Here is a 15,243-nt window from a genome sequence, read left to right as displayed (position 1 = left end):
GCATTTGATCAATTAAAAGTACTGAGCAGTATTAGCTGACCCTGCGTCTCATGTCAGTACTAAGTTGACTTTCTAAAACTTCCTTGTGTTACTTCTGTGAAGAAACCCTGTTCTTGTCGCCCTTATTCATCTTTTAATCATGAGCCTGTTTATTACCATTCTCTCGCGTGTATAAGTAGATCTGCTTTTATCGTACATTTCTTTGTCTTGAATGGCTTTGTCTTGAAAAAATAATAGATGTTTTAACTTATTTATATGAAGCGAGCTGTGTTACTTGAAGTAACTGTTAAAACAAAACAAAACTAAACAAAAAAGAACAAAAAAAAAAGAAGTTAAAAAAAAAGGAGAGAGAGAAAGAAACCCTCCCCCGGTTTAGTACAAATGTTATGTGTTGCACTCAACCTGCTTAACTGTGCATGTGTGGTCAAGTGTTAATGTCTGTATAGCTCCAAGCTGTTAAAAATATTTTTATTCAAACTACCTATATAATTCCTGTGTAATTAATGCTGTTGTAGAGGTGAAATGATGAAATCAACTGAACTTGTCCTACGTGTAGTGAATAGTGAATCTGTGACGAAAACTGTGATTCCAAGCAGTATGTCCTTGCTGTGCCTTTGTATATGACTCTTTGCACGAACTCTTAGAAGTGGCTCTTATTAAGCGCAGCTTCTGTGATGTATGTTTTTTGTGAACAAAGTTACAAATATAGTCAAAGTCTGGCTGTTTGAGCAAACTGTGATCAGCTTTTTTTTTTTTTTTTTTTTTTTTTGTATTTGTTTTTAAAAAAAACTGACTGGAAATCAAAAAAAAAATAAACTTTCTATTGTAAAGTTTTCGTGATCTGGTTTGTGCAAAGCAAGAAGTTGTGCTTCCTGATTTGCCTATGAAAAAAAAAAAAATTAACCCGTACAGAGTTCGTAATAATATTTTACCTGGCTCCTGCTGCACATTGCAAATAGTAGATGATACGATTGTCCGCTATCAGTATTTTTAATTGAAAGTTTGACAATAAGTTCTTCCTTACTGGTTTCTCGCTAGGTGGAAAGCTGCTATCGCAGGACCACAATCAACACCCTTTGTGGGTGAATCAACTGTTAGCTGTTTGCTGATGGTTGGGGAAAAAAAACCCACCACCCATGTGCTTTGTTAAAACACGCTGCTAACTCCAAGACGTGTTTGCATCGCTCTAGAATTCCTCCTGTGGTTTCATTAAGTATATTTGCAGGACAGCCACGTCCGAGCCCTCTGCATCTATCAGTAACCCTCGCTAGCCACATTCCCAGTTTTTGCCCTTTAAAGATTTTTGGTTTTCTTCACTACAATTAGTTTGCTATAAATGTAATGTTACTTACCCCATCAGAGCTTGAATGGTTAACTCTTCTGAGCTTCTAAGAGCAACTAAAGATTTGCACATTTACTGACTGGTTACATTGATGCCTTCCCTTAAAAGTTATAAAACAGTAAACTTTATAAGCCCCAGTTCCGGCTATATGACATTTGGGTGCCAAATGAATAGGGTTTTGTCTATGAATTAGATCGTAAAATCATCCATAGCACAGACAGATAGGCTCACTGGCTATAAAAAGTCACGTGGTGCCATTAAAGTAAGTTTTATGGTTTTGGGGAGTTGACATCCAACATTATATACCACATAACATATAATCTCACTGACGCTGGACTTCATTTGACTCTTTTGCAGGCTACGTGTGCCTCCTGGCCATTCAAATTGTCAGGGTTAGGGACAGAAGTATCCAAACCACAAGTTCTCAATACTGTATGAAAAATGGCTCCTTGCAAGTCAAAGGTAAGTTTTGTGCACAAGTTCCTTAAAGTTTATTTGTACAGTGGGGAAGCCGAGACTCCCGCTTGCTCTCGCTGCCTCTCGCCTCTCTCTTTCTTTCTCTTTCTCTTTCCCTTCCTCTCGCCTGGAGCTTTTCAGGACAGTCCCACCGAGCCCGAGAGGCAGGATCAACCACTAATGATCCAGGTTGCGCTGCAAAACCCCCCCATCCCTTCACTCGCAGCAGCTAGCTCTCTTATTTTAATGATCAAATCAAAGTAAACCACAATAAGCGACTTTGGCAGAGATGGATTTTGGGGCCTAGCTTTAATCACTTTGACTACCGCAGAAAATAATTACTTCCTTTGCTCCAATAGACTCTCCAAGTTTGGAGAGGTTTTGTTTAGCAAAGAGTAGTTACTGCAGGCGATTAAAAAAAAGGGGAAACAAAATAGATAGGGCTTGATATTATCTGGGCAGTGTCTTCTGTAGGCATGATAGAGTTGGAGGCGTGCTGATACGGTAATAATCTTTGGATTGGTGAAATATGTTGCACATCAGAGCTAGTATTAAAATGGCACGGACTGTACTGGCGCGCTTAAGGTTCCTATTTTCTGCACTGAGTTGTGCAGAAAGCTTTAGCTACGTATATGTGTCCATCTGCGAGCGTGTACTGTGTTTTGGGGATGTGCATTTATAATGTTGGTATAACTTTTTCCAGATCCTATATGTAATGGCAAAAATATAAATATATTTAAATATGTGTGTGTGTGCATGCATGTACAAATCTATGTGTATGCCTGTATAAAGCCGTGCACATGCATATGTGGGTCTAATATCGGTGTATTTATGTATACAAAGGATGTGTACGTGTGTATACATATATACGTTCTTGTGACTATTTTTTTTAAGTGAACCAATTGACTGTAACTTGTAGCATTAATACAAGAGACTACAGGTCATTAGAGTGCTGCAAATTATGAAATACGGGCTTGGTTTATTGAAGATTGTAAATATCCCCCTAGCTCTGCTCTCTCCCTCTCTGCCTTATATTGCTGGCTGCCATTGTGGGGTAGGCCCCAGCTGCGTGTTTACTTCAACATTCTTTTTATTTAAGTGGACTGTTCTCACTAGAGTGTGATTACTCAGCAATAAACTTTATGGCCGGATTTAACTTTAGTCTTTGAATTTCCAGGACTTGAATGAAAGGGTGAAAGGAACTCTGTCTTTCTCTGGGTAGCATTAAAGCCTGATCCTTACCCTCAGAGCTGTTACTTAGGCAAGTGATCTCGGGGGTGCAGACCAAGTAGTTGGAGGCTAGGGAAGAAATTTGAGAATTGCCTCCGAAATATATATATATATATATATATATATATATATGTATACACACACATACAAACTAGCTGTGAGTATCTCTCTGCTTAGGTCTGGAGTAGCAGAGATTCAGCTGATTGCGTTGTTTTCCTTCATGTGTCATAAAGTCGGGTTTGCAAAAGAACAGGGTGCTTTGATGCGAGCTGGGGGATCGGCTTTGTTTTATTTTGCTGGTGCTATCCTGTTTGAATATTGCGGTTTAGGCTGTCTGCTGCTGTGAGCAAAAATGAGAGAAAGGCACACGGGTAGAGGAGGGTAAGGTTGTTGTGTACCTCTGCAAGGTCTGCACATTGCTGATAGATCCCTATTTAAAATTTATTTGCCTTTAATGTTAAAGAAACTGTAGTATGTAAGGTTGGCTCAGGTCAAAAAATCTCAGAGTTTTACAAATACTTACTATTTTGAGTCAACCCCCTGTATAAGCTAAATGGAGTACGAAGCCTTTGTGTCTGCGTATGCTTCCTATGAGCACTAAATAAACACATATACATATACTTTATATTTAAAAAAATGGGAAAGGCTTTAAAAGTGCATATCTGAATGCACGTTTGAAAAGCATTTCCGTAATAAACAGCTGGAGATTTTATAGTACACTAGCTGTCACATTTTTGTCAATAGGAATACCAGAAAGTTAAATATGATAGGCGTGTATTATGTTATATTAAATGCCATAAAATTTTATAGTTTGAGGCAAAGGCATGAAAGCCCTTTAAAAGTTTGGGCTTCGTTTATATACGGGTCCTTTTCTAAGGAAAATCCTTCTCTTATAAACGAGAATGATACCAGACACAAACCGTTCGCGATTATTCAATATTCAACAACACTGCGTTATTTGAATTATCTGCTGAACATACAAGCACAGACGCACACCCGTTCAACTAATATTTTAGGAACCTGGATATCATTGTGAATTGTAATTTTTCATTGTCTACAGCGAAAAGTTTTGCTACTATATGTTTTCACATTTTTGAATGTGGCTCTGGAGCATGCACCACATAAAGCAGTACAGAGATTCAAGAACTACGGAAAAGAAAAATATCCTCAATCCCACAAGCACATAAATCTGCCCGTACTGCAAGAAACTCTCTAGCAACAAAAGAAAGTTAGCTAGAAGTGACAACTTCTCCATATTTCTGGCCCTGTCCTGTCCTAAGCAGGACAGTTTAAACCATTCAAATCCAGAAACGCATTAAGATTTTCTAATCCGCTTTGAAATTTGTAATTCAAACAACCCCCAGACTGCCGAGCTCTACCAAAATATTCCCAGGTCCTAATTGTTTTCCGAGGGAAAATGTCATGGAGAATAATCGCTGGGAATCAGGAGAGAGGTCTTATCTGCGCACATTATTTTTCTGCTGTGTTTGGGGGATTAATGCGTGCGAGTTTGTTTTACTTTAGGCATGGCAAGTGGCGTTCTGCGATTTGAAATATAGTTTACCTAATCCTTTGAAAGAAATACTTGAGTGTAGTGTGTCATGTCTAAGCGTAAAGCCAATTAAAGATTAAGCAACTCTCTTAATGTGTGTAACTAGTGACTTCGCAAGGCATAACTACTTTCTCCAAACCAGAAGTACAACAATCCGATGGAAAATCATCCGTAAATTACAGCTCTTCAGCCTTGTCTAAACCCTGCAAACGCCCTAATTGCAGAACATTACGGGGAAATTATTATTCTGCCATTTCCTTACATTTAATAAGTGAGTATCTGTGGAAGGGCGACAATAGAGGGGTTTGCAATCTGCTCCATGGGAAATTGAATGGAACAGATCATGAGGGGCGGATCAGGAGGTTTCGATTTCAAACCCTGGATACTGGAGCAATGCCTTTTCCCTCCCCGCAAATACAGATTTAACGCATTAAATGCAGACGTAAGTAAATCTCCTGACCAAGTTAAGACATCGCTTTACTTTCCTAGTTCTTTCTCTTTCCTGTCCTTAAAATCTCCTCGATTTGTTGCTAGAGTTGCTAGCCAGAGCGCAAAAACAGCTCCCACAGCCACCTGGTCATCTTTGAAAATACTATCCCTTTCAAATTAAAGCATCCTCACTAATGTCTCTCTGGAAGGCAAATACTCATGGACCATCACGGTCACATGTTCCTGTAGCTACACAAACAAACAATATCAAATCTGACACAGAGAGCATGTAAAATTTGCAAGGATTTTGCCTTATAGCACGCATAAGGAATCTTTCCTATATCCCCTCCTCAAAAAAATGTCTTTTCAATAATAATATTTGCTATGAAGGTTATTGGGTAATTATTGCAATTTTGTGGAGCAGTCCTTGCTTGAGGTGAAGTCTGTCTCTGGATAACAAATGGCAGCCCGTGCAGTTCACTGCCAGGTTAAGTAAATGCAGAAAAGATAAATCTGCACACCCTAGGAATCACCAGCAGAGCTCGCTTTAGACCAAGTTCACAGTCAACTCGTTTGCCTAGACAAGGCTTCGCAAACAATTAGAGTCGTTTCTTTATGTTTAAATCAAGGAGAAATGACTAAGACTCTCGCAGCAGAGAGCTGCAGCTTTTCCCCCAACGCTCGTCGCTACATTCCTTCCAACCTCACGCCCAGAACTTACCCAGCATTTCACCTGCAATTGTAACCATATAGCGCCTTTGAGTAACAGCCTTCCCTCCAACGCTGCCGAAAGGCTGTGCGAACTGATCTAACAGCACTTTACAAAGCTGCGAGATTAAAGAAAAGGAAAAAAAAAAAAAAAAAGCAATAATTAAAAATGCAAAAGTATCCGATTTCTCAACAGCAAGAAGAAGGAAAAAGAAAAAAAAAAAAAAAAAAAGCCCTTAGAAAGCTGGGGGAAACGGCAGAACTATTGAAACAAACAGTGCGAGTCTCTTACTCCTAAAAGAAGCTGCATAGCTTTTGTATATCTTTGTGGTTAAGGGCGTTACAACTGCAGGTCAAAAAGTTGAGGGTCAAAAGTTTACGTTTTGCACCACTCTTAGTCATTCGCCCAGACAGAGTTTGATGTCAATGTTATAGCCGAGATCTTGACTATCAGCACAAAAGATAAAATAGCTTTGAGTTACGTGTGTATCACAGTATGGACTCCAGGTGAACCCTACTGGCTGAATGACCTCAATTACCGAGGAAAGGATAGAAAATTCCTCTTTTCAAGAGTAATACACGTTGTATTTCATCTTGAATTATCGGCCACATTTGTGTCTGAATATCTCGGGTTCAGCCGCGGCAGGTAAACACGCGTGTTACCCTCACAGCAGCCGCCGACGCTGCCTCCTCCGAAAGTCAGGTAGCAAAGTGTTTCACCCTTGTTTATTATATAATAACCTGCTTTAAGAGGTTTAATGTTACGCCTTCTCACTTTGCAAAATGGCAGGAAGATAAGATAGGGGAGAAGCTATTAACGCGTGTATCGATCCTAGTCGCATCTTTGTTTTTCCTCTCATTTCTGTAGCGACCGCTAAACTGCTCTTAAACAGGACATGCTGGAGATAATACGGGCTATATGTTGTATACGAAGGAGCTCGTTTGAAATGCGGAGCGGTGGGGCCGTGTTGAGCTAGCGATGGAAAATGTTGCGGAGAAGCTGGCGCCCTGTGCCGCTCCGTGACTTGGAGGGTTGTCACAGCCCTCCGGAATTACCCCAGGCAGCAGTTCCCAGCGAAACGGGGAGCAGGGAGGGTTGGTGTTGTTTTCCCTCCCTCCCTCCATTCCACCCCCCACCTCCCCCCCAAAGAAAAAGTTTAGTGGAATTTCTTTGCGCAGAGGGTTATTCTCACATTGCTGGGATTTTTTGTTCCCAGTGCTGCCTCAGTGCCGAAGTTCTAGCTCCTCGGTTAGGCGGGTCTGTAGGGACTGGTTAATATTGCACGGGGAATTTCATTCTGGGGGATATCACTGCAAACGGATTTGGGCTGAATTGGTGAGGATGAGGGGTCGATGGAAGAAAGAAAGGTATTCCCAGATATTCGTAGGCAGATACGAAAGGTGTGGAGGAGGGACAGGGCGACGAGGAAGTCCGAGAACGAGCGCACCTTACCCCCACCCACGCACTGCTGTCTTTCCACCCCCAAGGCAGGAGGCTACACCGGCCTCTGTGTAGCTGGTACGCGTGAATTATCTGCCAGAGACACAGCTGGATCATGGCAAGCGAGCGCTACTTCTTGGGAACAAGTATGCCAGAGGTTAGATTTCAGATTAGCCAAAGTGATTCTTGGAGATTTTGCCTAAAGTACCTGCTGAAGCCTGGGAAATGTGTAACGCAAGTGATTGCTCGGCGTGCAGATGTTGTTCGCAAGTTGCTGCTGTTGCTCACTTGTAGCGAGCCCTGGCATTACACATTTGGGGAGCCTGTCCTCGCTGGAGATAGTATATAACCTTTCACATCAAGAGTATTTATTTGGTGTAACGGCGAAGCCTGATAACAAGCTAAAAACCGTAGCCAAATATCTATTTTGTTAGAGAATAGCAGACGGATTGTTTCCAAGAATAACAATGCGTCCTTGATATACCCAGAACGAAAGCTGTTACTATAACTGGCTTACTCAAGAGTAGGTGACTGGAATCCGTTTGTTTCCTCACCACAACAATTAGTGGCTCGAATTCCGTATTTTCAGTCTGGCTTAGAATAAAAATATCAGTGAGAATGTTTTCAAAGAAGTTGAAGCTGCGTCTTCAATAAATATTGACTCTTCAGAACTCTTATTTAAATTGTTCCTTAAAAAAAAAAAAAAAAAAAAAAGGCAACCTGGAGCAGAACAGTTAATAATTTGAGACGAACCCTTTCTGTCCTTTCATTCTCTGCATTCAGCACACTGCTCTCTGGCGTGGAAGGTCTGCTCAAAAGACCATTCATTTAAAATCCGGGCACAAATCACATTTTACGTGTGTTTATTTAACCGCGCCAGGACAGAGCGAGCAAAACCCGCCAACCATCACGTTGTTCAGAGGAGCCCCGGTGCCGGAAAAGTCCCCGCTTTTCCCAAATGCTGAACTTGGGGCAAAGCTGCGAGCATTGCCCCGGCAGCGAGCGTAGGGAAGGAGCGCTCCCGCCCGCGGAGGCACGAGTAGCCTCGGGGGCTGTATCGTTCCCAGGAACAAAGGATGGAATACAGTCGATACATTCCATAACGTTTACATTTTCCCGCGATTTTTTCTTAATTTTCCCTTAGAAGTAGTGACCTGGGCAAAGCACCCTGCTATCTAAAAGACACTGTTATAGACCTTTTAGAAAAACTAAGTCCAAGGCCGAGGTGAACTTCAGGTCACCGCGTCTAACAAATATGAAAATGTCGCCTGGTGAAGGGCACGCCTTGTTATTTAACAAAGACTGTCAATGTGTAAGATTAATAAGAAACAAAATGCACACGGTGTCACTTTTCGGTCACTTTGAAACTTGGGACAGCCTCGCATTCAAGAGGGGAAAGCTGAGGCTAAATATATTCAAAATGGTTCAAATCAAATTCAAACCAGGCTGCTAGTGCGATTCTTCCTCCTCCTACCGCTCTCGGTGGAGGATGCCCGGGCACGGCGAAAGGTTGACTTGACTTATTACTATTACTATTATTATTGTTATTATTATTATTGCTACTGCTATTAGTATTCTTGCTGTTCTTATTATTTTATCTTTTGGCGTAATTACGTTTTAGCCGCGCACGTGGAGGGTAGCAGGAGCGCTTGCCTGTTTCACAAGGAAAAGGGGGATCCCCCTTTTCCCCCTCTTTGGGTATGTATGAGGTTGCCTCTTCTTGGTGCATGAAAATTGACTCTCTCCTTCTCAACTTAATTCCGGTGGGGACCCCATCTCCTCCTCGGCTAGCCTCGGCCAGGAAACTCTCGCTCCTTTATTAACTGATTAAAGTCTCCTTCGTCAGTGAAACCGAGCCTTAGTCCTTCTGGAAAAATAAAGGAGCTGGCCTATTTTTTCCTCTCCTTTTCTTTCTTTGAGAGTTTAGGATGATGCTACAAGTTTGTTAAAGGGAAGTACCGGGGAAAAAAAGTGTTTCTGAGATTGTTTATTACAGCCATAAATCTTGCAGTAAAATGTCGAAATGGCCGTGTGCAAGATAACACTTGGTGGTCTTGGCTGGGTTCTTGTTTATGATAACAAAACCACAAAGACATGGAACAGGCCTTTTGGAGGTCCTGCCTCAGCACATCTTCGCAGACTAATAGAACCACACGAAAAAAACAGACTTCAGCTGAGCAGCTCAGGTCACCTTGCAGATTTACAGTCGTATACAAAATTGCATCCTTCTCTCTGTAACTGAGCGCCAGAGCCCCACGGTAGAAAGAGGCGCAGTGAAACAAGTATACTTTGAGATCTAATCACGGTAAATAATACTAAACAGAGCCCGGTCAGCTCGCTCAATATATCGCTCAGCTTACAAACCGAGACACCACTTTTCGTTGTGTTTTAACGCGGCTTGGGAGCACAGCAGCCTGCTGTAGTGCTCTGGCCACAGTGTCTCAGGACTTATGCCGAGGATAATATTTGCGATAACCCAGTGTAATTCATCTGGTGCTGGTCAGCAGGTATTTGTACGTGTGTATCTATATGTGTGCATGTATCTTTTCACGCCGGGAAAATGCTGTCTGCTTGCGGTGCGCTTTGGCAGTCTTTTATTTTTTACAGTCGTGTAGGTGGGAGCTTTATTCTTTTACAACGTGGGTTGCTGTTGGTTTTTGATTTTTTTTTAAATATAAATAAAACAATCTCCCATTTCCTGTCAAACGTGTGTTGTTGAACAGTTGCGGCTGTCTCTGTGTTCGTGTGTGTAACCGCATTTCCTCTCCATGCACAGTAAATAGAGAAACTTATCTATTACCCCAGTTAAAGAGTTCCATAGATGTGCTGTTGGAAATGAGTAAGTAAATGTGTTTTAACTCTCTTTACAAATTAGACATTCGATAGGAGGAGGAAATGAGTGATTGTTTAGATAAGTACCCCAGTATACCCAAGTGCTGGAAATGTTCTAACATATTACAAGTCTCCTGCAATGTGCGTGCGTGTGTGTGTGGATAAAATATAAATCGATACAATGTGTGTCTTGTTAGATAGGATATATATTCAAATAGAATTTTATTGCATGTATCCATTATCTATAAAACAGCAAAGGACAATAATCTGAATTTAAACCAGGGTAACTGTTAATGTAATATCTTTAGGAGGGCAAGATCTAAAACGTATCATATTTACGCTTGATATATTAGATGTATTTTCCCATACCAGAAGATGAGATTACCCGCTCAGCAATTATATTCTCGAAGGGTGCGGTAAACATTTCTGTGTTTATATGCTTTCCTGAAAAGGAGGGAAAAAAAATCCGAGAAGTTCGCTTCTAACTCCGAATCTACCAGACTAGCTGACTTTCGATAAGTAATTTTTTCTCCTTAGAATACGAGCGTAATTAGTTTAACCATCAAATTTCAATTACCTAAGGTCAGGGCGGTTGCTTCTTTTCTCTCTGAGCCTCAAATAACTTTAACACTCTCAGTTTTAGCAACGCAGAAGCGGCCGAGTGCCCTCTCCCTCCTACGCCAGGGTCTGCGAGTTACTTCTACGAAGGTGCTAAGCCATTCCTCGTGGAACAGAAAAGTCAGAAATAAACCCAAGATGAGGCATATCAAACCGAGGCACTTAAATTCGTAGTTTGGAAACCGCTCCTCCGCGGGGAGGGATGCTCGCAGCGAGCCCTGCGACCGCCGGGTAGGAAGTATTCGATACCGTTCGTGTCCGCTTTCCCCTCTCTCCCTTCCCCCCTCCCCCCCCCCCCCCCGTTATTTTCAGCCTCGCTATAACCCTCACACCCCCCAAGCCACTCAAGGATTCTCCTCGGCCTCTCCTCCACCGTCGTACTAACTTTTGCATCTACTCCTCCAATTAGCAGGGCTTCGGGGGCGCGAAGCGCTAGCCCCAGGGCTCCCGGCCGCCCGCGGTCCGCAGCGGCGGGGCGTTGGGGCCAGACCCCCGTGAGGGCTGCCGGTGGCCAACCCCGGAGGGCTGCCGGTGGCCTGTGCCCGGCAGCCGCTGCCGCCCTCTGCCTGCGCTCAGCCCGGACTCCAGGCGTTTGGAGATGGGGCTTGTTCAAAAGGATTGTGCAACGCCTTGTGCAACGCCTGCCTCCCTCCGGACCGCGCAGCTGGGCTGCGCGCCGCTTCCTCGCCCCGCTTCCTACGCTCTCCCGCGGGGGAACGCAGGAACAAAAAGTGCTGGGGGGTGGGGGGGGGGAGGGGGGGGGGCGGCGGGGGGGAGAAAGACTGTCAGAGCCGGATTAGTTTTATCTCGCTTGACACCGCGACTGCCGGACGCGGCCCGGAGGAGCCGGGGATGCTGGTGAGGAGCGGCCACGGGGCAGGGGCGTTCGGCAGCCCCCGGCGGGGCGCTCTCTCGGCGGGCCCGGGGGAGGAGGCATGGTGGCAGGGGCTCCCGGGAGTGGCCCCCGCGGTGGGTCCGCGGGCGCGGACCTGCCCCGCGGCCGCTCGCCCTCCTTCCATTTCCTGATCCGGGGTCCGCGGCCCCGCGTGGTAATTGGCGCTGGCGGTCAGGTGGTGATGGGGTGGCGGGGGATGCGGGTGTGTGTGTGTGTGTGTGCGGGTGTGTGCTGTGTGTGTTGTAGGCGCTCCAGGGGTGGGAAGAGAGGAAGGGAGGGGAGTACGGCGGGGAAGCGGGGGGGTGGGGTGGGGGGGAAGCTGGAGGCCCAAACTTTGGCAGCGGCGAGCACTTGACAGCAGCGGGAGGGGGAGAGGGAGGGAAGGGAGGGAGGGGGGGGGGGAAGGGGAGGGGCCTCGCCGAGCCCAGAAAAACGACAACGCGAGAAAAATTAGTATTTTTGCACTTCACAAATTAATGACCATGAGTTCGTTTTTGATAAACTCCAACTACATCGAGCCCAAATTCCCTCCTTGCGAGGAGTACACGCAGCACAGCGGCAGCGCCGGCAGCTCCGCCAGCTACCACCCGCACCACCCGCACCCGCACGCCCCGCCGCCGCCGCAGCCGCCGCAGCCGCCGCCGCACCTGCACGCCGCGCACCCGGGCCCGGCGCTCCCCGAGTACTTTCCGCGGCCGCGCCGGGAACCGGGCTACCAGGCTCCCGCGGCGCCGCCGGGGCCGCCTCCCGAGGCTCTCTACCCCGCGCAGGCACCCTCCTACCCCCAGGCGCCCTACAGCTACAGCAGCGCCGGCAGCGCCGCCCCGGGCCCCGAGCAGCCGCCCCCGGGCGCCTCGCCGCCGCCGCCGCCGCCGCCCGCCAAGGGCCACCCCGGCCCGCCCCAGCCCCTGCTCCCGGGCCATGCCCTGCAGCGCCGCTGCGAAGCGGCCCCCGCTGCCGGGGCCGGCACCGGGCCCGGCTGCCCGCTGCTGCCCGACAAGAGCCTGCCCGGGCTGAAGGGGAAGGAGCCGGTGGTCTACCCCTGGATGAAGAAGATCCATGTGAGCACGGGTGAGTTGCCCTTGCCAGGGGGAGGTGGGGATGCGCCTGCAGACGAGGGAAGGGGGGAGGGTGCTCCCGGGGCCGGGATGGGTCCTTGCGTGTGTGGCTTTTTTTTTTTTTTTTTTTTTTTTTTTTTTTTTTTCCCCTCCTTCTCCCTCTGCGTTTCCTAATTAAAAAAAAAAAAAAAAAAAAATTAAAAAAAAGTGAGAAACCTTTTGTATCCGGGATCCTTTATCAAAAGATTTACGAGACGCCAAACTGTTAGGGCAGTAATTATAGCCCCCATAAATTTAATTGCCCTGCAGTGGCTCTGGGCCATGTGTCTTTGAAGCTTTTCTTCTAACCCAAATGCCCATCACCATTTTTTATTGCTTCTCGATTGTCCCCACTGTCGATAGGCTGTGAAACAATTTTTCTTGCCGTTTATGTATCTTATGTGAACCTGGTGTCAAGTTATTATATAATGATTATGTTCCATGGCTTTCCCCCCCCCCCTTCCTTTCTTTCCCCTCCGCGTGTGTGTGTGTGCCTGTGCGTGCACGTTTCAGTCAATCCCAATTACAACGGAGGAGAACCCAAGAGGTCTCGCACTGCCTACACCAGACAGCAGGTCCTGGAGCTGGAGAAGGAGTTCCACTTCAACCGCTACCTGACCAGGAGGAGACGCATCGAGATCGCGCACACCCTCTGCCTCTCCGAGCGCCAGGTCAAGATCTGGTTCCAGAACAGGCGCATGAAGTGGAAGAAAGACCATAAACTGCCCAACACAAAGATGCGCTCCTCAAACCAGTCCACACTGAGCCAGCAGTCCAAAGCACAGACACAGGGCCACCCCCATCCGCTCGATGGGGCTACACCCAACGCAGCCGCGCTATAAATACGGGTTTGTTTTTTTTTTTTTGAAATATATATATATATATATATTTACCTATCTATTGGGGTTTTCCAGCTGCCCCGTGGTGGAGGCTGGCCGTTTGGACCAAACAACTGTGTAAAATAAAACAGAAGCAGGAAAGGAAGACGAGACGTGCCCAAGAACGGGCACATGTTTAAACCAAAACCCGGACGATTGTCTACATTGTGTATAGATAATGGTTCCATGCCCATCATTTTTATTCTATTTATGGAAACGCTTTCTTGTCCTCGATGTAAGAGAGGGCTGGATGCTGTCATGGACGAAATCTCTGTACCTAAGACGGACTTTTTTTTTTTTTTTTTTTTTTTTTTTTTTTTTTTTAAGAGAACACTTTAAAAATAAAAGACGGTTAAAACAAAGCAAAGACCTCGTGAGACACTTGTGTAAGGCATTGACTTGAATAGCGCTGTGTCGTGTTGTGTTCGTGGCTTCCCGTGCGTGTGCATGTGTGTGTGAAGGTGCACACGCACGTATGCACACACACCAACATGGGAGAGAGAACGAACACGTCCACGGGAGGTTAGAGACTTACGAAAAATGTCCCCTTACGCTGTCTAAAGGAAAATGTTTTATGTATCAAAAGTAACTTAACTGGTTTTAAGTGTAGCCCCCGCAGTAGCTGTGATCTTAGTTTTTCTCCACATTCCCTATTGCATTTATTTAAAGAAATATTGCTATAAAGGCTGTTGCTGTCTTCGTATTTGGCACCGTCTAAATAGTTTGGGTCCATGTACAATTTGTGGATTTTTGGTGTAATGTATAACAGTGCCAAATGCTGGTAATAAAGATTATTCTGTACAAAAGAATTAAACGCTTGAAACACAAGTCCAGTCAGTGCTGTTTCGTCCACCTTGTGCTTGGCTGGTGTTGGCACCAGGAATGGGAAAACAACGGTTTAATGTATTGTTTTAACTTGGATTCATCTTGTCAACAAGGTAATGGTTGCTTTAAACATAGTGAAAAACGTCCTGACTCCTAATTGCCTGGCTGGGGAAAAGAGCGCTGTAGGACGAGGAAAGATCTTGCTTCATTGCATAGGTGAGTGGTATTCTCTTCAGCGGACTTATGGCAGAATCAGTCCAGCTCTCCATCGCCGTCCGTACGACTATTTTCAGCTGCTTTACAGAGAAATTGCGCTTCCATTTGGAGCCAATAAGGTCCCATGACGGGTTTTGCTGGAGGAGAAATCACACATACTCCCTGTGATAACACTTTAAATCTTTAGCCAGTCGTGATTTATTTGTTCATTTTCGCCTGATTATGATTTCTCAGTTGGCTAGCACTTTTGAAGGGGAATACATGGGCGGTAACCTAAAGTTTCTCTAAGCTGCCTTCTCTTTTTCTGTTTCCATGTATTTTTTTTTTTTTTTTTTTTTTAAGACTATTTCGAAATGTGTTGAGAGAGCCTCGGCAGAAACATGAATTTGGGTACAACTTAAGATGTTTATTTGACCGAGGTTGCCGAAACGACTGTGGCAAAATGGGGTTCAAGTGGTTCCAGCTCAGGCTGCGCATCTCGCTGCTTCCAGGCAGCACAAGCAAAGCTGAGCTGCTAATGGAAAGCTTTGCTCGGGGCTTCCACAGCAGAGTAGCACTGAGCCGGGTAGGAAAAGGCTTGGAAAGGAGCTCAAGTGCTAGTAAATCTTCCAGGGAAGGCCTGAAGGCCAAGACTGATTTACTTACCCAAGTACATCTGAGAGGGATTTTTGGAATAAATGTTTCTCTTCACATGAGTGAGGCCAGCAGGACTGGGTGCATCATC

General features: G+C 45.4%; 1 protein-coding gene across 1 annotated transcript; it reads left to right on the top strand.

The window, feature by feature from the left end:
• The first annotated feature begins 11,979 nt into the window (after window positions 1–11,979).
• Window positions 11,980–13,442, top strand: HOXA4 (homeobox A4). The gene is made up of 2 exons (XM_086468140.1): window positions 11,980–12,574; window positions 13,114–13,442. Exons 1-2 carry the CDS (start codon window positions 11,980–11,982, stop codon window positions 13,440–13,442), a joined length of 924 nt encoding a protein of 307 aa, XP_086324266.1.
• Window positions 13,443–15,243: the final 1,801 nt, after the last annotated feature.

This window comes from Leptosomus discolor, chromosome 7, assembly GCF_034619465.1.
Source record: "Leptosomus discolor isolate bLepDis1 chromosome 7, bLepDis1.hap2, whole genome shotgun sequence".
NCBI lineage: Eukaryota > Metazoa > Chordata > Aves > Leptosomiformes > Leptosomidae > Leptosomus > Leptosomus discolor.
This window is presented reverse-complemented; position numbering and strand designations above follow the sequence as displayed.

Bases quoted from the DNA above. Each gene is read 5' to 3' on its own strand.
- HOXA4 (XM_086468140.1), top strand. From the start codon at position 11,980: ATGACCATGAGTTCGTTTTTGATAAACTCCAACTACATCGAGCCCAAA. The intron at 12,575-13,113 runs GTGAGTTGCCCT...TGCACGTTTCAG, and splicing joins GAAGATCCATGTGAGCACGG to TCAATCCCAATTACAACGGA.